Here is a 23997-nt window from a genome sequence, read left to right as displayed (position 1 = left end):
TAGAAAGTCTTCATTTTTTTCTTTACTTTTCATTCTTCTTCTGTTTGTTTTATATATTATGCTCACAAGTTTTTAGCTATACTTATCAGAAAGACTAGGGAGAAGTATATTTACACCATAAAAGCTAGAAATGGATGTCTTCTCACTGAACTTTTAGAAAGTTGTGGTATAAAGAATTGTTTGGATATTTATACTCTATGGTGTTATTGCTTTGTGTATTGGTAGAAAAATAGCCTATATTTAGCTACTGGAGAAAGTAGTACAGTTTATTATACAAAGCATGGCCTTTATTGGCTGTGTAAACCTACATATTTCAATAGTTATGAACTTGGATCTTGCGAAGGTTAGTGTACATGCCTTGAACTTGAGCTTTCTAAACTGTTAAATGAGGACAGTAACTTCTGCACCTCAAGATTGTAATAAATATTAGCTATGTCAAATGTAAGTATATAAGAAAATATAATCATTGACAACTCTAATATTATGGTGAGTCTGGGATAAGTCTGAGCCTGAAAAGAAGTGCTAAGTGAGTTATTTCAAGGACATATGGTGACATGCCATGCTGTTGGCTGTGCCGAATCCATATAACTCTACTGAGTTAGTGCCCAATTCATCTAACTGTGCTGACTTTAGATCCCCAAGAAGACATTGCTTTGACTTGAAACAGAAGAATCGCATTGTTACAGAGGTTGAAAAATACATGCCAGTTGAGAACTGCCATCTACCAGAGACCACATCTTAATTAACTAATTTTGCTAGTTGTTCTTCTGAGGCTTGAATGAAGAGAAGACAATAAGGACAATCATTTGAGAATGAGAATCACCACAGGCCCAAGAATTTTGGAAGGAAGAAAAGCTAAAAACTCTAGTAAAGCAGTCTTGGAGAGATGTGGTACTATTGACTGGAAGTCCACGTCTATTTTTACAGTTTTTTTCTAGAAAAGCAGAGCCTTGATTCAGTTAGAAGTGGAATGTGATTTGCTCATCCAATCTGTAGTTTAAGGGAAAACTGTGAAATCAATGCAGTTTGCTTTTATAAATGCTTTCACATAACATAACCTGCCTCCTTCCTTTCTTTTTGGGGGTCCTTGGCTATACCCAAGGCCCAGAAATCATTTCTTTTCCCCTAACCACTTTAAAACACACCATTTGACTGGAAAATGGATTATTGTAATTTAGTGTGAATGTAGTTACATTTTGAAGTAATGTCTCATGTTGGATGAAGATCATTTCTCCTACTAGAATTTCAGTCCCCATATTGAGATTTATTGTGAATATTTCATTCTCTAAGTCTTAAAATCACCCCACAGGAAGCCTCTTTCATACACATTTAGCTAACTTTGATGACACATTGCTGTTTATAATGTAAAATAACTTATTTATCTATTTAATATAGGTGTAGCACAGGTGGCCTTACTTACTAAAGTGAATAATTGTGATGAAATTCTTCAAGACAACTTTCTAAACATGAATAAATCTTCAACTTATCAGAACCAGGTAAAGAACACTGTTTTAACTAGATACTATTGCAAGAGTATCACAATCATACTATGTGTATATGTATGTGTATGTATATATACAACATATTCACAGGTGAAAGAAGAATTAGATCATTGCTAGATTAATTCATGCTTATATTCTAATTTAAAACTATAATTATCTGAATTATAATTATACTTTGAAGAAAATTTATTAAGCCATTGCTCTTTTGTTTTTTTATATATTGAATTTTTAAAATATATTTTAAAATTTTAAAAAAAAATGTAAAACAAATTCAAACATTCTTAACTTTTGATCATTCCATTCTACATATATAATCAGTGATTCACAATATCATCACATAGTTGCATATTCATGATCATTATTTCTTAAAACATTTGCATCAATTCAGAAAAAGAAATAAAAAGACAACAGAAAAATATTCATACATACCATACCCCTTACCCCTCCCCTTCATTGATCACTAGCATTTCAATGTAAATTTATTTTAACATTTGTTCCCCCATTATTTATTTTTATTCCATGTGTTTTACTCATTTGTTGATAAGGTAGATAAAAGGAGCATCAGACACAAAGTTTTCACAATCACACAGTCACATTGTGAAAGCTATATCATTATACAATCATCTTCAAGAAACATGGCTACTGGAACACAGCTCTATATTTTCAGGCAGTTCCCTCCAGCCTCTCTGTTACATCTTGACTAACAAAGTGATATCTATTAATGTGTAAGAGTAACCTCCAGGATAACCTCTCCACTTTGGAATCTCTCAGCCATTGAAATTTTATTTTTTTGTCTCATTTTGCTCTTCCCCCTTTTAGTTGAGAAGGTTTTCTCAATCCCTTGATGCTGAGTCTCAGCTCATTCTAGGATTTCTGTCCTGCGTTGCCAGGAAGGTCCACACCCCTGGGAGTCATGTACCACATAGACAGGGGGAGGGCAGTGAGTTTTCTTGTTGTGTTGGCTGGAGACAGAGAGGCCACGTCTGAGCAGCAAAAGAGGTTCTCTTGGGGTTGACTCAGGCCTAATTTTAAGTAGGCTTGACATATCCTTTGTAGGGTTAAGTTTCATATGAACAAACCCCAAGATTGGGGGCTCAGCCTATAGCTTTGGTTGTCCACACAGCTTGTGAGAAGATCAAGGATTCAACTTGAGGAAGTTGAATTTTCCCCCTTTCTCACCATTTGCAAACAGACTTTGCAAATACTGTTTTATTCACTGTTCAAATTACTCTGGGATTTATTGGGGCATCACTCTGGAGAAACCAACAAAATCTCATGCCCTACTCAAGGTTCTATGTACTTCTGGTGTTCAATTAAGTTGTCTACATGAGTTATATTAGGAAATGCACTAGTTAAAATATCAATTTCATACCAAATAAACATTTTTTGCTTTAGTTTCCCACATAAGTTGAAATTTTAAAATATTAATTACCACCTATTTTCAACATCCTGCAGTAATGGCATTCCTTTGTTCTTCCTCAAGCAAAAACATTTTAAAAATTTGTACATTTAGTCACTATCATTATACACTCTAGGTATTCTTAGATTATGCCATCTCAGTCTTTATCGTCTATTTTTCTTTCTGATTTCATTTGTGCCCCCAGCCTCCTCCCTCTATCATTCTCGCATTCTGCTTCATTCAGTGTTTTAACATAATTAGGTAGTATTGTGCTATCCATTTTCCATTTCTGAGTTTTTACAATCAGTTCTGTTGCACAATCTGTATCCCTTCTGCTCCAATTACCCAATATCTTACCCTCTTTCTCTCTCCTAAATGGTCTCTGTTGGGACATTCTCCAAGTTTATTCACTAATGTCAGTTCATATCAGTGAGACCATACAGTATTTGTCCTTTAGTTTTTGGCTAGTCTCACTCAGCATAATGTCCTTAAGGTCCATCCATGTTGTTACATATGTCCTAACTTTATTCTGTCTTACAGCTGCATAACAATCCATCATATGTATATATTACAGTTTGTTTAGCCACTCGTCTGTTGATGGACGTTTTGGATGTTTCCATCTCTTGGCAATTGTAAATAATGCTGCTATAAACATTGGTGTGCAAATGTCCATTTGTGTCCTTGCCTTCATGTCCTCTGAGTAGATACCAAGCAATGGTATTGACAGGTCATATGGCAATTCTATATTTAGCTTTTTGAGGAACTGCCAAACTGCCTTCCACAGCGGTTGTACTATTTGACATTTCTACCAACAGTGGATAAGTGTGCCTCTTTCTCCACATCCTCTCCAGCACTTGTCATTTTCTGTTTTATTGATAATGGCCATTCTGGTGGGTGTGAGATGATATCTCATTGTGGTTTTCATTTGCATTTCTCTAATAGCCAGGGAAGTTTAGCATTTTTTCATGTGTCATTTGGCCATTTGTATTTCCTCTTCTGAGAAGTGTCTGTTCAAGTCTTTTGCCCATTTTGTAACTGGGTTGGCTGTCTTTTTGTTGTCAAGTTGAACAATATCTTTATAAATTCTGGATACTAGACCTTTATCTGATGTGTTGTTTCCAAATATTGTCTCCCATTGTGTAGGCTGTCTTTTTACTTTCTTGATGAAGTTCTTTGTTGCGCAAAAGTGTTTAATTTTGAGGTGTTTCCATTTATTTATTTATTTCTTCAATACTCTTGCTTTGCTATAAGGTCTAGGAAACCACCTCCTAGTATAAGATTTATAAGATATTTCCCTATATTTTCTTCTAACAGTTTTATGGTCTTGGATCTAATGTGTAGTTCTTTGATCCACGTTGAGTTAATTTTTGTATAGGGTGTGAGATATGGATCATCTTTCATTCTTTTGCATATGCATATCCAGTTCTCTAGGCACCATTTATTGAAGAGACTGTTCTGTCCCAGGTGAGTTGGCTTGACTGCCTTATCCAAGATCAAATGTCCATAGATGAGAGGGTCTATATCTGAACACTCTATTCGATTCCATTGGTCAGTATATCTATCTTTATCCCAGTACCATGCTGTTTTGACCACTGTAGCTTCATAATATGCCTTAAATACAGGTAGCGTGAGACCTCCGACTTCATTTTTCTTTCTCAGGATACTTTTAGCTATTTGGGGCACCCTGCCCTCCCAGATAAATTTGGTTATTTGCTTTTCTATTTCTGAAAAATAAGTTTTTGTGATTTTAATTGGTATTGCATTGAATCTGTAAATCAATTTAGGTAGAATTGACATCTCTAACTATATTTAGTCTTCCAATCCATGGACACAGTATGCCCTTCCATCTATTGAGGTCTTCTGTGATTTCTTTTAACAATTTCTTGTAATTTTCTTTGTATAGGTCTTTTGTCTCTTTAGTTAAATTTATTTCTAAATATTTTATTCTTTTGGTTGCAATTATAAATGGAATTTTTTTCTTGCTTTGCCCCTCAGATTATTCATTACTTGTGTATAGAAACACTACAGAATTTTGAGTGTTGATCTTGTAACACTGTACTCATTTATTAGCTCTAGTAGTTTTGTTGCAGATTTTTCGAAGTTTTTGACATATAGTATCATATCATCTGCAAACAGTGAGAGTTTTACTTCTTCCTTTCCAATTTTGATGCCTTGTGTTTCTTTTTCTTGTCTAATTGCTCTGGCTAGAACTTCCAACACAATGTTGAATAACAGTGGTGATAGTGGACATCCTTATCTTGTTCCTGATCTTAGGGGGAAAGCTGTTTTTCCCCATTGAGGATGATGGGAATGATAGCTTTCTCTCCTCTTCAATTTTTTTGAAGAGTTTGAGCAGGATTGGTACTAATTCTTTCTGGAATGTTTGGTAGAATTCACATGTGAAACCATCTGGTCCCGGACTTTACTTTTTTGGGAGCTTCTTAATGACTGATTCAATTTATTTACTTGTGATTGGTTTCTGGAGGTCATCTATTTCTTCTTGAGTCAATGTTGGTTGTTCATGCCTTTCTAGGAAGTTGTCCATTTCATCTACATTATCTAGTTTATTAGCATAAAGTTGTTCATGGTATCCTATCATTACTTCCTTTATTTCTGTGGGATCAGTGGTTATGTCTCCTCTTTCATTTCTGATCTTATTTATTTACATCCTCTCTCTTCTCCTTTTTATCAATCTTACTAAGGGTCCATCAATCTTATTGATTTTCTCATAGAACCAACTTCTGGTTTTGTTGATTTTTTCAATTGTTTTCATGTTCTCAATTTCATTTATTTCTGCTCTAATATTCATTATTTCTTTCCTTTTGCTTGCTTTAGGGTTAGTTTGCTGTTCTTTCTCTAGTTCTTCCAAGTGGACCGTTAATTCCTCAATTTTTGCCCTTTCTTCTTTTTTGGTATAGGCATTTAGGGCAATAAATTTCCCTCTTAGCACTGCCTTTGCTGAGTCCCATAAGTTTTGATATGTTGTGTTTTCATTTTCATTTGTACCAAGATATTTATGGATTTCTCTTGTAATTTCTTCATTGGCCCACTGGTTGTTTAAGAGCGTGTTGTTAAGCCTCCACGTATTTGTGAATTTTCTGACGCTCTCCCTATTATTGGTTTCCAACTTCATTCCTTTATGATCTGAGAAAGTTTTTTGTATGATTTCAGTCTTTTTAAATTTATTGAGATTTGCTTTGTGACCCTGCATGTGGTCTATCTTTGAGATGATCCATGAGCACTTGAGAAAAATTTGTGTCCTGTTGTTGTGGGGTGTAATGTGTATAAATGTCTGTTATATCTAGCACATTTATTGTATTATTCAAATTCTCTTTTTCTTTATTGATCATCTGTCTATATGCTCTGACTATTGATGAGAGTGTGGAATTGAAGTCTCCAACTATTATGGTAGATGTGGCAATTTCTCTTTCTAGTGTTTGTCTCATGTATTTTGGAGCATTCTGGCTTGGAGTGTAAATATTTATGATTATTATGTCTTCTTGTTGAATTTTTCCTTTTGTTAATACATAGTGTCCTTCTTTGTGTCTTTTAACTGTTTTACATTTGAATTCTAATTTGTTGGATATTAGTATAGCTTCTCCTGCTCTTTCTGATTGTTATTTGCATGAAATATCTTTTGCCAATCTTTCACTTTCAACCTATGTTTATCCTTGGGTCTAAGATGTGTTTCCTGTAGATAGCATATAGATGGGTCCTGTTTTATAATTCATTCTCTCAATCTATGTCTTTTGATTGGGGAGTTTAATCCATTAACCTTTAGTGTTATTACTGTATGGGTAGTACTTTATTCTACCATTTTGTTTTTTGGATTTTATATGTCATATCTAATTTTTTTTCTTTTTACCTTTACTAATAGTCTTCATTTCTACACTCTTCTCCACACCTCTCTCTCCTGTCTTTTTGTATCTGCCTCTAGTGCTCCCTTTAGTATTTCTTGTGGAGCCGGTCTCTTGGTCACAAAATCTCTCGGTGATTTTTTGTCTGAGAATGTTTTAATTTCTCCCTCATTTCTGAAGGACAATTTTGCTGGATATAGAATTCTTGGTTGGCCATTTTTCTCTTTTAGTAATTTAAATATATCATCCCACTGTCTTCTCACCTCCATGGTTTCTGCTGAGAAATCTATGCATAGTCGTATTGGGCTTTCCTTGTATGTGATAGATTGCTTTTCTCTTGCTGCCTTCAAGATTCTCTCTTTCTCTTTGACCTCTGACATTCTGATTAGTAAGTGTCTTGGAGTACATCCATTTGGATCTATTCTCTTTGGGATACACTGCACTTCTTGGATCTGTAATTTTAAGTATGTCATAAGGGTTGAGAAATTTTCAATGATAATTTCCTCTATTAATTTTCCTCTTCCTTTTCCATTCTCTTCTCCTTCTGGGACACCCACAACACATATATTCATGTGCTTCATATTGTCATTCAATTCCCTGAGTCTCTTCTCATATTTTTTCATCCTTTTCTCTATATTTTCCTTTGCTTGTTGAATTTCAGATGTTCCATCCTCCAGTTCACTAATCCTATCTTCTGTCTCTTTAAATCTAACATTGTAGGTTTCCCTTGTTTTTTTTTCATCTCTTCTACTGTGTCTTTCATTCCCATAAGTTCTGTGATTTGTTTTTTCAGAATTTCTGTTTCTTCTTTTGTTCATTCCTTGCCTTCTTTATATCCTTCCTCAATTCATTAATTTGATTTTTTTATGAGGCTTTCCATGTCTGTTCAAACATTCTGAATTAATTGCTTCATCTCCTGTATCTCATTTGAATTGTTGGTTTGATCTGTTGACTGGGCCATATCTTCAATTTTCCTAGTGTGATTTGTTATTTTTTGCTGACATCTAGGCATTTAACTACCTTAATTAGTTTATTCGTTGTCCCGGCCCGCGGGATGATCAACCGAAGCTCGAACTCCTGTGAGGGAAGAATGGCATGGGACAAAGAGACGCAAAGAATGGCAGCAAGACAAATATTCTGATCAAGCTGCAAAAGTTTATTGAAAAGGCTAGGTATATATATACTCTAGGAGGGGGTAGCTAGTAGGAATAGGTGATGATCTCTAATTGGGTGAATAAGGATAAAGGGATGATTTGGGATTGGTGACTGCTGTTGCTAAGGCAGAGGGCAGATGTAGGTTAGTACTTTTGGCATGAACTTTAGGCGCGAACTACAATTACTTCCGTGAAGAAGGCTGATTATAGTTTAGGCTGTTCTTTGTTTCAGCCCTGGCGGCCATGTTGCATGTTTCCGGCATCGCTGAGGGTGGATTTTATACATGCTACCTTAATTGTCCCAACAATTCTGGAGATTGTTTTCATTTCTTTTACCCAGGATTTTCTTGCTGGATGAATTTGTTGTCTGTCTATTCTTTGAGATTCAGTTCAGCTTGTTCTGGACCACTAGATTAGATTTTGTTTAACAGAGCAGAACTTTTCAGTTCTTGTTTTCTTGATTCTTACCTTGCCTGGATGGTACCTCTTTCCTCCCACCCTTAGGAGGGTCTACTTAGGTAGTATGCACCCCAGCCAGATATTCCCAGACCAAACTGGCCTCCTGTCAGGAGAAAGAGTCACCTGCATCAGTTTTCTCTGCGGGTGAGACCCAGCAGGTTGAAAGACTCTGTTTTTCTTATCCTGCCCAGTATGTGGTGCTTGTCTGCCTGTGGGTCCCACCAGCATAAGATAATGTGGTACCTTAACTTTGGCAGACTCTCCCTGCTGGAGGTGTGGTGGAGACAGAGGAGAGGTTGTAGGCTGGTTTTAATGGCTTCCAACTTCCAAGCCCTGGGGTCTGAATTCCTTGAGGGAGGGATTCCACCTGACTTGGGCCTCACCCCTCCCTTGGGGAAGGCACAGGCTCCAGACAAGCTCTCAAACAAGCGTGTTTCTGCTTATCCCTGGGGCAGTTGTAGCCTGAGAAGCCCTGCCACTGTATCCAAAGGTAGCCCAGCCTTTGTAGAAACACAGCCACAAAAACTTCTGTTTTTTTTTTTTTTCTTTTTCTGTCAGCCCTGCCCCCTCTGCACCAGGGCAAAAATGAGTGACAGCCGCTTTGACCAGATTCACCTGAGCTGGGGGCCTATTTTTATTAGTTGGAATTTGTGAATTAATTCCTCACTTGAAGCTTAGTTGTGCTCAGCCTCTGCTGCTGGTAAAGTCTCTTTCCTTTCCCCTCTGGGAAGCAGCCAGTGGGGGAGGGGTGCCAGCTGCCACGGCTTGGGGAACTCACAATTCTGGGGGGGCTTGCAGCCAGTCCAGCTTGTCCAGACTGGGAAATGCTGTGTGTCTGGTCACTGACATGCCAGCAGTTGTTCTGTATTGTTCCTGTGTATTTAATAGCTGTTCTGGAGGATGAACTAAATCCCACACCTCGCTAAGCTGCCCTCTTGGCACCTCCTCTATCTTTTGTTTCTTTCTTGAATTGTATTTAAAATCAACCAGACTTATGCTTATTAGATATCTTTTTCCACAGATAATGAATGTCAACAGAATGCTAGGCATTCCTATTGCTAACATTTTGAGGGTAAGAAATTATGCTTCAGAGTGGGAGCTGGACCTTTTAAAGGATATTCTGATCCTCTCTGCAGTGAGGCAGATGTTGCGGAATGCAGATGACTTCTTAGAAGATTCACCTCTTGAGAAAACAGGTAAGTTGGCCCCTGTCTGCTGCTCTCATAAATCACTAGTACCATTTGAAAAATCCTAAACTGTACCTTTTGTGGATGCTTGGGACTCATTTACCTACCTTATTCCTGACAGCCATGTGAGACTATGTGCTTTGTTTCTACTTTCATTTTTTCTTTTTCAGATGAAATTGCAAGAATGTTCGAGGTCTGCATGTGATGGCAGCTGCTTTGATTCTTAAACTTTTGGCCCAAAGCGGGTGGCACCTTTGGCATCTTTGACTAGAGTAATCTCTGGTGACAGCTTCCCTCAGTTTCTGCTTTTGCTTTTGTTCATATTTTGTCTTCTGTCCCTGAAACTGTTTAACTGATGGTTCCTTATGGAATCAGTCATATCTCAAACCCAAAGACCAGCCCTGAGCAGTAGAGGGCTAAAATATGCAAAACACCCTCTCCATTTCTGCCCCATTTACTATTTGATATCTGTGACACCTTTCTAAACCTACCAAGGCAAAATTAATTGTTCTCTTATTCTTCTATAGCACTTTATATATAAACTCCTTTAAGGTAGTGATCACATTGACTAATGACTATAAAATGAGTATATAGATACCTTTTCTCTACATAGATTATGAGTTCTTTGAGAAATAGGAATTGGATTTTATTTATCTTTGTATTCACAGAACTTAGCAAAAATACCCCTCCCATTACTCTTTTTGCCCAACTCTCCAGAGTAGTAACATATATGTTAAGTCTTTTTCTTTATAGAAGGGAAACATGGGAAGGAAAATAAAAACATATGGGAGAGGAAAAATGCAACTAAAGGGGGGAAAGTGTTTCATTTACCTGGACATAAAAAGGCAATTGACCAAATAATTGAATTTAAGTTTAAAGACCATGTTTCTTAGTAGCATACATTTTATCTCTGTGAAAACATAATAAAGTTTCTTCCCTGATGAGCCTGTGCCTGATGTCATTAATTAAATTTCAAGCAATCCTAGGCATATCTCCAAAGTCTCAGAATTACCAATTAAGGGTTTGGTTTTTTTCAATACTAGTCAAATGTCAAATCAATAGAGATTGGCACAAGTACCTCCCAAAGATTCTGAAGTCCTCTGGGTAGCTGTCAAAGTTGGTTCTCTTTGTAGAGAAAATAAATCCAAGAAGACAGTTGGTAGGTTTTTTCCTAAAGTCTTCTTAACTATCTCCCCAACTTTCTTAAGCTTTTTCAAAGGAACATTTTTTTTTTTTTTGGTTTCAGAATTGCCTATATTCCAGCACCCTAATTTTCCTTTTTTTAATTATCAAAGAAGTTGTAGATTGACAGAACAATCATGCATAAAATATAGGATTCCCATATGCCACCCCAATACCAACACCTTGTTATGGTGTGGAACATTTGCCACAATTGATCATAGCACATTTTTACAATTGTACTATCAATTAAAGTCACACAGTTTAACTTAGGGATCCACGTTTGGATATTTAGTTCCATGGATTTAAAAAAAATATATTCTCTTAACATATATACAATCTAACTTTACCCTTTTTAATCATATTGCTATATATATATTTGTGACCTCAATGTAGTGCTACCATCACCACCATCTATTACCAAAATATTTCCATCTTTCCAAATTAGAACCCTGTATACTTTAAGCCTTAATTTCCCATTCCCTTTTCCCATCCCACCCCTTTGTAGCCTATATTTTAGGTGCTGACTCTATGAGTTTGCTTTTTCTAATTGCTTCCAATCAGTGAGATCATACAGTATTTGCCCTTTTGTGTCTGACTTATTTTCCTGAACATGATTTCTTCAAGGTTCATCCATGTTGTTGCATGTATCAGGACTTCATTACTTTTTATGGCTGAATAATAGTCCATGGTGTGGACATTTAATTTATCCATTCAATAGTTGATGGACACTTGGGTTGTTTCCATCTTTTGCAAGCTTTGAATAATGCCACTATGAACATCAGTGGGATATTATCCATTCATATACCTGTTTTCAGATCTTTTGGGTATATACCTAGTAATGGGATAGTTGGGTCATAATGGTAGTTTTATGCTTAGCTTTTGTAGGAACTGCCAAACTGTCTTCCACAGCAGCTGCACCACTTACATTATAATCAGTGATGAATGAATGTTCTTTTTTCTCTCCATCTCCTCCAATGCTAGTTATTTTCTGTTTTTTAAATAGCAGCCATTCTAATGGTTATGAACTGGCATCCCATTGTGGTTTTTGTTTGCATTTCTCTAATGGCTAATGATATTGAACATCTTATCATGTGCTTTCTGGCCATTTGTTCTTTGGATAGTCGTCTATTCAAATCTTTTGTCATTTTTAAATCAGAATGTCTTTTTGTTAAGTTGAAGTATTTCTTTTAATGTTCTGGATGTTAAACCTTTATTGAATATGTGGTATCAAAATATTTTCTCCCATTGGGTAGGTTGTCATTTTATTGTTACAATAAAATCATTTGAGGCACAAAAGTTTATAATTTTGATGAGGTCTTATTTATTAATTTGTTCTTTTGTTGCTTGTGCTTTAGGTGTAAAGTCTAAGAAACCATTGCCTGAATATGCTTCTGTTTGTTTTCTTCTTGGAGTTTGATAGTTCCAGTTCTTATATTAAATTCTGTGATCCATTTTGGATTGACTTTTGTATATGGTGTGAGGTAGGGGTCCTCCTTTTTTTTTTTACTTTGCAAGTGGAAATCCAGCTTACATAGCACTATTTGTTGAAGAGACTATTCTTTCCCAGTTGAGTGGTCTTTGCCACCTTTTCAAAAATCAGTGGGTCATAATGTGAGGATTGATTTCTGATCTCTCAATTTTATTTCATTGGTCTACATATGTCTGTCTATGTGCCAGAACAATGTGTTTTGATTACCGTGTCTTTGCAATACATTTAAAGATTTGGAAGTGTGAGTCCTCCAACTTAATTCTTGTTTTTTTCAAAGTGGCTTTAGCTATTTGGGGCCCCTGATGCTTCCATATAAATTTGATGATTGACTTTTCTGTTTCTTCAAAGAAGGTTGTTCTAATTTTGATTGGTATTGCACAGAATCTATAAATTGCTTTAGAGGGTATTGACATGTTAATGATATCTATTCTCCACTGCATGGACATGGAATATCCTTTCATTTATTTAGGGCTTTAATTTCATTTAGCAGTCTTTTTCTGTGTACAACTCCTGTACATACTTAAGTTAGATTTATTGCTATATATTTGATTCCTTTATTTGCTATTGTGAATGGATCTTTTTTTTTCTTAATTTCTTCAGATTGTTCATTGCTTCTCTATAGAAACAGTACTGATTTGGAGGTATTGATCTTTTTTTATACTGCCACTTTGCTGAATTCATTTATTATCTCTAAGAGCTTTGTCATGGATTTTTAAGGATTTTTCTTTATATGGGAACATATCATATGTGAACAAGGAAAGTTTACGTCTTCCTTTCCAATTTGGGTGCCTCTTATTTCTCTTTCTTGTCTAATTGCTCTGGCAAGAACTCCCAATAAAATATTGAATAACTATCATTGCAGTGGGCATCCTTGTCTCATTCCTGATCATAGAGGGAAAGCTTTCAGTTTTTCACCATCAAGTAGGATGTTAGCTGTGGCCTTTTCATATATGCCCTTTATCATGTCAAGAGAATTCCTTCTCTTCCTATCATTTTAAATGTTTTTTATCAAGAGAGGGTTCTGTTTTTTGTCAAATGCTTTTTCTGCAACAATAAAGGTGATTATGTTATATTTCCCCTTCAATTTGTTAATGTGATGTGTTATATTAATTGATTTTCTTATGTTGAACAAATCTTGCATGCTAAACAGATAAATCCCACTTGCTCATGATGTATAATTTTTTTTAACAAAAAAATACCTTTATTTTGGTTTACATCTAAATCAATCCATGAACCATGCATACTGTCCTTGAATGAGCTTACATCAATTAATATATACTAAAGAACAACATACTTTTAAAAATCAAAATCTGCATCTGTTTCTTCCTTCCCCTGTACAAATGTTACCATAATTAAATATTTAATAAATTGCTGAATTACTTAACATAAATAGGAAAATTTTCATATACTCTCCAAATAGACCAAAGAAAATGTCTACATATAATGAAATTCTGTATCCACCTATAATGGATAGAATAAAATGCTAAGTTATGACATGAACCCCAGGCACAAAAATCATACACAGACACAAGAAGGTTACAAATGCCATCCATGAAAGAATACACCAAACACATTAGCATTTATTTTCTTTTTTTGTAAGCAAATGACAAAGACAAAGTTTACCAAACCTAAGCTTAATGTTACATATTTTAAAAATTCTCAAAACCTACTAAGTTGCAAGCATTCATGCATGACTAGAAAACATCCTTAATTTATATTAAACCAGAAATGTATCACTATTAATGTATTAATATCTTTCACTACTAAATACTGGGGAAAAAATGAAATTTTTTTTTAGAAGATTCATCCTGGCAATGTTAACTTTGCAGCAAACAAACTACTTGGCTCACATTTCAAACAAAATAGAAAAAGCAAGATCCACGCCAGTGCTATTGTACAATTTTGTCCTAGCACTACTAAAGAATCACGGTTCACCTTAGATTAAGTTTAATAAAAAAGCAAAGTGCATACAGAAATTTACAACAATTTTTAAAGACAACAATGAAAAAAAATGGTCCTATTAACATGGTCCCAACAATAAACTCAAAAGTCTATGACAAATAGGTGCTTCGATGGGCTGTTTATAAATACTTTAGGTACATTTATACTGAAAGTTGAATTCGTTTGAAACCTTCAAAAAATGTTCCTGTTAATACTCAAATGGTGCTTGTTATAGTTTAACATTTCTGTTAAATGCTTGCACTGAATTACTTGTTATCCAAGCATAGCGGCTGCTCCTTACCATTTATTGTTAAGGACTTTAACTGGCCATCTTCTTCAACTTCTACTCTCTCTTGACCATTCTCAGTAATTCTCTTTGTAGTGATTTTTCTGCCATTAACTATTTTAGTAGAAGTTGATATAGATTTGAAGTTGCCCATCCTATTACCACCAAAAGATGTTGAAGAAAATGAAGTAAGGCCTCCATGCCCCCGTGAACTAAATGAAGTAAATCCTGTATCAAAAGAAGGAAATCCACCTCCAAAAGATGGAAACCCACTGAAGGCAGAGAGAAAAGATCCTGTGCTCCTATTTCTGGTTCCACAGAGGCCTCTTGGATTTCAAAAAAACTATTCAAATGGGTCTTCAAAGACATCAAACAAAAATTGGTCCCGTCCACCAAAACATTCCCTGAAGACATCATCTGGATTACGGAATGTAAAGACGAACTCAAATGGACTGTCAAAATGACTTCCACCTCCACTGCTACCATTTCATCCTTCTTTGCCACATTTGTCATAGGTGTCTCGTTTTTTAGCATTGATAACACCTCATATGCCTCAGCTACTTGTTTGAATTTTCTTTCTGCTTCTTTATTTTCAGGATTTTTATCAGTGTGCCACATGAGTGCCAATTTACGATATATCTTTTTAATATCTGTGAGTGAAGCATGTCTCTGCATGCCTAGAACTTCATAGTAATCCACCATGTTTTAACAGATTATTGGAACAGGTCCTGAGGAGGTTGGCAGCAAGCAGCAGGAAGGAAGAGAGGCTGGATGGTGGGGCCTGTGGTCTCCCCTCAGCTCCATCATGGCTGGTAGTGCTGGAGGCAGTAGCAGTAATTCCTATAATTCTTTTAATATGTTGTCGGATTTGGTTTGCTAGTATTTTGTTTAGGGTTTTTGCATCAATAGTCATAAAATATAATAAAATTTTCCTTTCTTTTGTTATCCTCATCTGGCTTTAGTGTAAGGGTGAGGTTGGCCTCATAGAATGAGTTCAATTTTTTTAGAAGAGTTGGAGTAAAATTGGAGTTAAGTCTTCTTGAAATTTTCACTAGAGTTCCCCTTGAAGTCATCTGGTCCTGGGCCTTTCTTTTTGGGAAACTTGATTATTAATTCACTTGCTTTACAAGCATTTGGCTTTTTGATATCTTCTGTTTCTTCTTGAGTTAGTGTAGGCAGTGTGTCTTCTAAAAATGTGTCCATTTCATCCAGGTTATCTAAATGTTCATAGTATCTTCTTATAGTCCTTTCATTTCAGAGGAGTTGGTAGCAATGCTCCCCATTTTATTTCTGATGTTATTTGTATCTTCTTTCTTTTTCTCTTTGTTACTCTAGCTAACGGTTTGTTGATTTTATTGATTTTTTTCAAAGAACTAGCTTTTGACTTTGTTCTCTCAATTGTTTTTTGTTGTTTTGTTTTCTCATTTACTTATCTCTAGTATAACTTTGTTTTGTGTAGTTTTCTATGTATATGTTTTACTTTACATTGAAAAGGTTTTAAAAACAGCTTCCTTATATATTCCCACTCCATCATCCTTGGCATTTGGCTTTCCTCCTCATAGTTGCTTCTCTGGGTTTTACATCCATGTCCAAGGCAGGAAGAAGAGGGAAGGGTGAAGGGCAAAGATCCAGAATTTTCTTTGTATAAGGATTTGTCATATTGCTTGGAAGGGAAACCCTCTTCAGAGACATCTAACCCTCTCTCATTTGTCAGGATGGAGTCTCATGGACATGTTTTGCTGCAAAAGAACACATGAAATGCGTATTTACTCTTTCAGCCTCTAAAATGAGGAAGGAAAGGGAGAACAAAGTTGATGTAGGCTCACAGTTAGCTTAACTTACAAATGTTCTCATTCAGCACCATAAATCCCTCAATAAGTGCTTTTGCTACTCTGAAATAATAATATTAAAAAATCCAATGGACCACTGGATTTTTCAATCATAGCAGTGCCATTGAGATTGATTCCTATGGACAGTCTTCAATTTAAATTGCAAAACATAGGCAGTGATGCTTCAACAAAAAAAATCCTTTAGTTGAAGTAAATTGTCCATAGCTTCGATTGACAAATAAGCAATACTAGATGAATTTCAAGAAAGAAATAATTAGATCACATTTACCAAGTGTTTTAGTTCCTAAGCTGCTGGATTGTGATATACCAGAATTAGAATGGCTTTTACAAAGGAAATGTTAATAAGTAGCAAGTTTACAATTCTAAGCCTATAAAAATGTCCAAACTAAGGCATCCAGGAAAAGATACTTTAACACCTGTGTTAGTTGGGTAGTCACATGGCTGGTATCTGGTGGTCACTTGTCCCTGGGCTCTGTTGCTTTCAGCTTCTGTTCTTGTGGTGCTTCCTCACTTTGCTTCTCCAGGACTGGCTTTCATCTCTTGGCTTCCCTTGGCTCCAGGTTCTGGCTTGCTTAACATATCATGGTGACAGGCTCCAAGCATCTCCAAACATCTGTGTCTTTATTTTCCAAGTGTCAGCATCTGTGTCAGCACTCACTCTGTTGGCTCTGTAGTTTCTGAGGTTTCTCCAAAATGCTTCCCCTTTTAAAGAGTCTAGTAAAGTAATCAAAACCCACCTGGAATAGGTGCAATCACATCTCCATCTAATCAAAAGGTCACATTCACAATTGAGCGTGTCACATCTCTGGAGATAATCTAATCAAAAGTTTCTAACCTATAGTATTACATCAGGATGAAAAGAAATGGCTGCTCCTACAAGATTGGATCAGGATTAAAACATGGCCTTCTGGGGTACATATTACTTTCAAACTGCATACCAATATAAAAACTATTCTCAAGCAGGACAAAAATGCTATTTAAATGGGCCTCTTTCTAGAGTCTGAAAAATTGTCTGCATTAAAATTATGACACCTCTCTGAAATTCAGTAATTGTGTTTTTAATTTAAAGACTTTAATATTTGTGTTAAGAATGGGTGATTATAACTTTACCAGAGAAACCTTGTTACAAGGCATTCATTCTTTAAATGAAGAAAATCAATGTGATTTAGAAAAAAAAGTAATCAACTATTAAGATCATCAGTATCCAAAGCAGCTACATCTCTCATAGCAACTGCACTGGCCTCCATGAGTCATCCACCTGTTTGAACACCAAAACAGTTGGTTATAAAACAGATTTTAGACTATCGTATGGGTTACAGTTCCACAATTTTAGGTTTTTTCTTCTAGCTACTCCAAGAATTTGGAGACTAATAGTCATCAACATGACTTTTCTCCTGATCTTAATTGGTATTTGAGCTATGCCCATTTTAATTTTTTCATGTTGGAAAGGGCTGTTGACAATATGGGGTAGGGGATAGAACCAGTTGATGCTTTGGAGAGGCTGGCATCTCTGGATTTTAGGACTTACCTGGCCTAAGAACCCATCGAGAGGTTGTAGGTTTCTGGAAAGTAATCATAGTGCATGGAACCTTTGTACAATTTCAGATAAAGCCCTAGGTTTTCTATAAGGTTGGTAGGAGTGGTTTTGATTGAGGCTTGGCAAACCATGATACATAGCTATGTCTAATAGCCTCTTGACTGAGCTCTCTCAGCCACTGATACCATATTTGCTACAATTCTTTTCCCCCTTTTGATCAGGAAGGCATTGCCAATTCCATTGTGCCAGGGCCAGGCTCATCCCTGGGAGTCATACCGCTTTGGCAGGGAGACAATCACCCTTGAATGATTTTACTTGCAGAGTTGGGCTTAGAGAGAGAGAGAGAGAGAGAGCAAGAGGCCACATTTGAGCAACAAAAGAGGCCCTCTGGAAGTAATTCTTAGGCATAACTACACATAGGCTTACCTTCTAAGCTACATAAGTAAGCTAAAGGGCAATACTCAAGATCAAGGGTATGGTCTACTGACTTGGGAATCCCTAATGTTTGAGAAAGTGTCAGGGGTTTCCCTAATGGCAAAATTTAATAGCTCCATATTTTTTCTCCCATCCTCAAGGGAATTTGCCAATACTTTAAAATTATCTGCTTAACATATTCTGGTTTGTATCCAGACATTACATTAAGCTATACAAAATTAAAGGATAGAGGAATAGGATAGGTCAAGTTCACCTCTGCTCCAAGGAATAGCTAGTGAACTGACAGGAAGGAGACTGGGATGATGATTCCAGAGAGTGAGTGACCTGGGAGCGTCTTTTATACCACATAGGGAAAACCCTGGTTGTAGAAGCTGAAGAACTGATATGCAGAGAACCGGAGACCATCCAGCTAGTGCAAACAGCATAACACGCCCTTTTTGCAATGGAAGCCCAGAGCCATCAGGTGTGCACAGACAGGGAGACAGGACAAGGCATTAAGCCAGGTCGTGTTTCTTGAACACACTACCCTCACGTATGACGCCCCTGCCCCACGAGCCATTACTCCCCCTACACTCCAAGCACCTGAACCCTGTCACCCACTGCCCACAATGCTGCAAGCAACCCCACCCTGACCCTCACAAATCCCACGTGTCCCTGCCACTCACCCCTGGCTCACGCATGTGTGCACGCCTGTTCCAGCCTGATCCACCTGCCTGTGCAATGCAGAGTCTCACCCCACCCCTCCTGATATCCGCACACCGGTGCCCAGCTCCTCGACCCCCACCTACCGCTCCCTGCCCCCTGCAGTTAGTTACCTGCACATCTGGCTTGCGAGTGCTCACCTTCATGTCTGGGCCACACCAGCCTCCAGCCCACACAGTCACACAATTCTGCCCTGACCTGACCCGCCCGAGCTCTGCACATCTGTGCATCAGCACCTGGTCCCTCCAGATGCGGCACGCACACCCGTGCACCTCGACCATGCTCCCCAGCTCTGGGAAAGCACTGACCTGCGCATCTGGGCCACACCCACCCCAAGCCCACGCAGAAACAACCCTGGCCTGCTGCCCCTGAGCCATGTGCATGCACAACCAAGGGTCCCCACCCCCGGACCCTCACACATCAGGGGCCCTTGCCCACAGACCTGCACAGTCCCACATTGCATCCTCCCTAGGTATCCATGCATCCATACACTGACCTCTTGACAGTGCACCCCAAACCCTGCCCCTCTCACTTGCACACCCTTACCCCACCCCATGGCACAAGCACCCTGCTCCCACACCTGGCAGGTATTCATGTGCATATCTGTTTTGCATAGCTCCTGCCCTGTACACGCATGCACCCCTGTCTCAGCCCCACCCCTGCACTTGCGCACCTGCACCAGTCATCTACCCCTGACCCACATCCAGCAACCCCCATGACTTGTGCCCTACCCCTATGCACTCATACATCTGCATCCCGGCCCCCTGGAATCCTCCCCCTATGTAAGAAGACACCTGCGGTCTGCCTTCCCTGTGCGCCGGCTTTTATGACTTGTACCCCATACCTTGATGCACACGAGCCCCATGCTCCACGCGCCCACATCCTGTCTGTGCACCAGCCCCTGTGCATCCATGCAGCAACCCCATCTACCTCCTACTATGTCCTACCTCTGTGTTCTCCACACTGCATCCTGCTCTTGCCTTCCAAGGCCTGCCTGAGCTACATCCCAACTCCACAGTCCCCACATCACACCTCCACAACCCTGCATCCCACACCCCATACTCACAGGCACCAGAGTAGCATCCCCGATCTGTGCCTATACCTGTGCCACAACCCGTCACTGCATTGCTGTTCCCAGTCCAACACCCTGCATGGTGTTGGACACCTGCTCCACATCCATCCTGCAAATACAAAACTTTAGACTACTGAAGAAAATCAACTTTCAATGTAGCGCTATCAAGATATGTACATGCCTGGAGGACAATAGAAGATCACTAAGCATAGGAAGATACAGACAGATATAACCCAGCCTAATGACCATATTAAAATATAGAAAGAGACACAGACATTGGAACAACTAATCAAATATTTCATATAACTCTACTAAATAAAATCAGTGGGATGATTATGACATGGAGGAGATAAAGAAGACACAAGAAGAGCATAAAAAGGAATTTGAAAGACTAAATAGCGGATATCACAGAGATTAAGGCTGCTGTAGGCCAAATAAAAACATACTAGAAGCACATAACAACAGATTTGAAGAGGTAGAAGAAAGAGTAAGTGAACTAGAGGAAGGAAAACTGATTTCGAACACACAAAAGAGCAAACAGCAAAAAAAGATAGAAAATACAAAATTACAAACCCTCATTGCCATTCTGGCCTCCAGGCATTTGGATTATTTAAATGGTCTATCCAGATAGTTTGTGTTAGATTATGTGCTACAGAAAATTAAGATTTTGGACAAAATGATCCTCTTTCTTTGATCTCATGGAGGAGGTGAAGTTCTAAAATACAGTGTCTTCCTTACCCCTGTATTCTGATTTACCTAAGACCCAACACGATTGCCTTCATTCTTATGCCTAATTGAAGCCTGATCTCTTTTTCAATTTCCTTAACAGTTATTGTATGTGACAGTGTTGACTTTCAGATCTGTAGAACTCCTACTCTTTAGTCTGAGGTGTCACATAAGTACCCACAGTTTCAGGGAAATATCAGGTTATACATATATAGCATAGCATCTCAAAATCTAGAAATAATAATCACAGGTCTAGACTAAATGTGAGCTTACAATCTGGGGCCCAATTTCTTCTTATTATTTTCTAAACGAGGCCATACTATAGTTGCTCTTTTGTTTCTGGCTTATTTTGCATCACACAATGTCCCTCAGCTTCATTCACATCATTGTATGTCTCATGACTTCATTCCTTCTTGTAGCAGCACAATATTCAATCATATGGATGCACCACAGTTTGCCATTCTACTTCTCCGTGTATACTTCAGCTACCTACACCCATTGAGCATCATATGCAATATCCAAAGTCAACAGTACCTGTCTCACATTATCCTCACTTAGTGATATAATCATCAACCCATCAATTTTAGACAATTTTCATTTCTCCCAAGAGAAAAATAACTGGTAAACACACCTCATCAAATGGAAAATCCAAACCTACCTTAACTCTTGTTATTTACCCCTGCTATTACTTTGGTACTGTTAATATCTCCCTGTTAAACAATAGCCCAAAATGTGGAATAATAGTTTCTCCCCTACGCCTCTATACTATTTACTCTTTGTACAAGAGTCATACCTTTGAGGTAGTTCATGCAAGAACCTATTTATATTTGTAGTGTTAATCAGTGGGATACATGGCTCTATACAACCCCTTTCAATCATGTTCAACTTCAATTTGTCAATATTACTTATAGATTCAGTAATGAACTGCCTTCATTTTTATCCATTCCCTTACTTTTAAGTTCAACCTCATTAGCCAACAGTTCAACCATCTCTAGCTTCTCTGTATCTCTAGGTCCCTTATATTCTGTATTTTAAGCCTTGTATTTTATACCAAGTTCATAAAAGTGAAATCATACTGTATCTTTTCTTTTGCATCTGGTTTATTGCTCTCAGCATTATGTCCTCAAGGTTTATCCACCTTGTCATATGCTTCAGGACATCATTTCATCTTACTGCTGCATAATATTCCATCGTATGTATATACCACATTTGGTAAGTTCACTCATCTGTGGATGGGAACTTAGATTATTTCCATCTTTTGGCAATTGTGAATAATGCTACTACAAATATTGGTGTGCAAATTTCTTCTGTATCACTGCTTTCAACTCCTCTGGATATATACCAAGTAGTGGTATTGACAGATCATAGGGCAATTTGATATTTAGTTTTCTAAGGAGCCACAAAAACTGTCTTCCTTGGGTAGGTGTTTTTCATAATTATGACTTCTAATGTTGGTGGCAGGGGTGCAGAACAGGACTTGGTCCATGGGAGTCCTCTTATTCACTGAAACTCACTTTGGCTTTAAATATATCTAGATCCTGATGATGCTCAAATTTAATCCCCAGACTTTATCTCTTCCCTGGTCTCTGATAAATTTTCAACTACCAGCACTATGTATCCACTTCCGTATTTCAGTAGAAGACAGAACACGTAATTTTTCCTCAACGAGTCTTCTTATAGTATACTCAACTTAATAAATAGCCCCATCTTTTACCCAGCACTCAAGCTAAACATTCTTGGAGTCACACTAAATTCTCCTCATCTTCACATCTCCCCTGACTCCACATCAGTTCAACAGTAAATACTCTTAGCTTTTTTTTTTTTTTTTCAACATGGGCAGGCACCAGGAATCGAACCCAGGTCCTCGGGCATGGCAGGCAAGCACTCTTACCTGCTGAGCCACTGTGGCCCACCCAATCTGATTGTTCTTCACTGTCTCCACCACTCACACTCTAGTCTAAATCACAATCATATCTCACCTGATATTACAATTGCCTTTTAGCTGTCGTGTATCTTCCCTTTATAGTCTTCATATAGATTGTTGTGTCAAAGACATGGCTATGTGATTATACCTGGAACCACTGACATTTTATTTAGGTTGGATTGTATGATGTGTGAATAAAATTGTTTAAAATGAATGGAGAGATACAAGTGCTGGAGAAAATGTGGAGACAGAAATGTACCAATTCACTGTTGGTTGGAAAGTAGAGTGGTGCAGCCCCTCTGGAGAGCAGTGTGGTGGTTCCACAGGAGGCTAGGGGTGGAGTTGCCAAGTAAACATGCAAACCCGTTGTTATGTGTACACCTGGAGGAACTGAGAGTGGGACATGAATGGACGTTTGCTCACTGGTGTTTATGCGGCACTGTTCTCGATTTGCAATGAATGGAGATGGACTAACAGTACCTGGACTGAGGAATGGAAGGGGGAACTGTCCTATATACTGAGTGCCTGCAAGAAGGAATGAAGTTGTGGGGCATGCAACTAGATGGATGAACCTTGAGGATAGTGTGTTTAATGACATGTCAAAAAAAAAAGACAAATATTATCATGCTTCACTCATATGGACTAATTATATTATACAAACTCGGAGAATTGAAGTTGAGAGCATAGGTTTTCAGGTTGGGGCATATTGTACATGGTCCTAGATTATAAGCTTTTATAGCAGTCACATCTGTTCCAGAGTGGTAACTGTTACTTCTAAATTCTGAGATGCTGAACTATTTGTGTATAACTTGGTCATTCCCTGGAACTTTGGTATTTGTGTGACAGTTGAGCCTTAGAGTTAGAGCACTGAAGCTATAAAGTCAGGGTTACCCCATATAGCAACTGTTAAAAAAGTTTAAAAAGTGATCAGACTTCAATCAGAGATATGAATGAAGTTGATCTGGATAGGTCTAAGGTAAACCAAAGTATGAGGTAAAGGACAAGATGGTCTATATTTTAAAACTTCAACTTCTGTGTGAGATCAAAGGAAAAGATGTCTATTTGGTGCAAAATTTATATTTCTGCGAGCACACTCTCTAATTTAATTGGTATGGCCAGTTTATTTGAACACCATAATTACATAGAATCTTGAATAAGAATTGAGATTTTGTTGTATTGTACTGGTCTGTGTGATGCCCTGATACATCCCAGGGTAATTTGGGCAGAGAATAAAAAAGTATTTGCAAAGCCCCCTGGAGGGACTGGGGCGAAAGGAGGAAATATGAGACTTCCCC

At 37.8% G+C, this 23997-nt stretch overlaps 1 protein-coding gene and 1 pseudogene across 7 annotated transcripts in view; one reads left to right on the top strand and one right to left on the bottom strand.

Moving 5' to 3' along the window:
- IFI44L (interferon induced protein 44 like) overlaps positions 1-10502 on the top strand; it is a 65947-nt gene extending 55445 nt beyond the window's left edge. For 6 of the 7 annotated variants that reach the window (XM_077120520.1, XM_077120519.1, XM_077120514.1 and 3 more), the window contains 3 exons: positions 1396-1496; positions 9393-9567; positions 9729-10502. In XM_077120520.1, coding sequence (XP_076976635.1) covers positions 1396-1496; positions 9393-9567; positions 9729-9763 — 311 coding nt within the window. In that variant the 3' untranslated portion in view covers positions 9764-10502. Of the gene's footprint in view, positions 1-1395; positions 1497-9392; positions 9568-9728 lie in introns of those variants that run through there. The other variant, XM_077120518.1, reaches the window with a different exon arrangement.
- A 3859-nt stretch (positions 10503-14361) lies between these two features.
- On the bottom strand, positions 14362-15158 carry LOC143650121 (dnaJ homolog subfamily B member 6 pseudogene; annotated as a pseudogene).
- Between the last annotated feature and the right edge of the window lie 8839 nt (positions 15159-23997).

This window comes from Tamandua tetradactyla, chromosome 11 (assembly GCF_023851605.1).
Source record: "Tamandua tetradactyla isolate mTamTet1 chromosome 11, mTamTet1.pri, whole genome shotgun sequence".
Lineage (NCBI taxonomy): Eukaryota > Metazoa > Chordata > Mammalia > Pilosa > Myrmecophagidae > Tamandua > Tamandua tetradactyla.
This window is presented reverse-complemented; position numbering and strand designations above follow the sequence as displayed.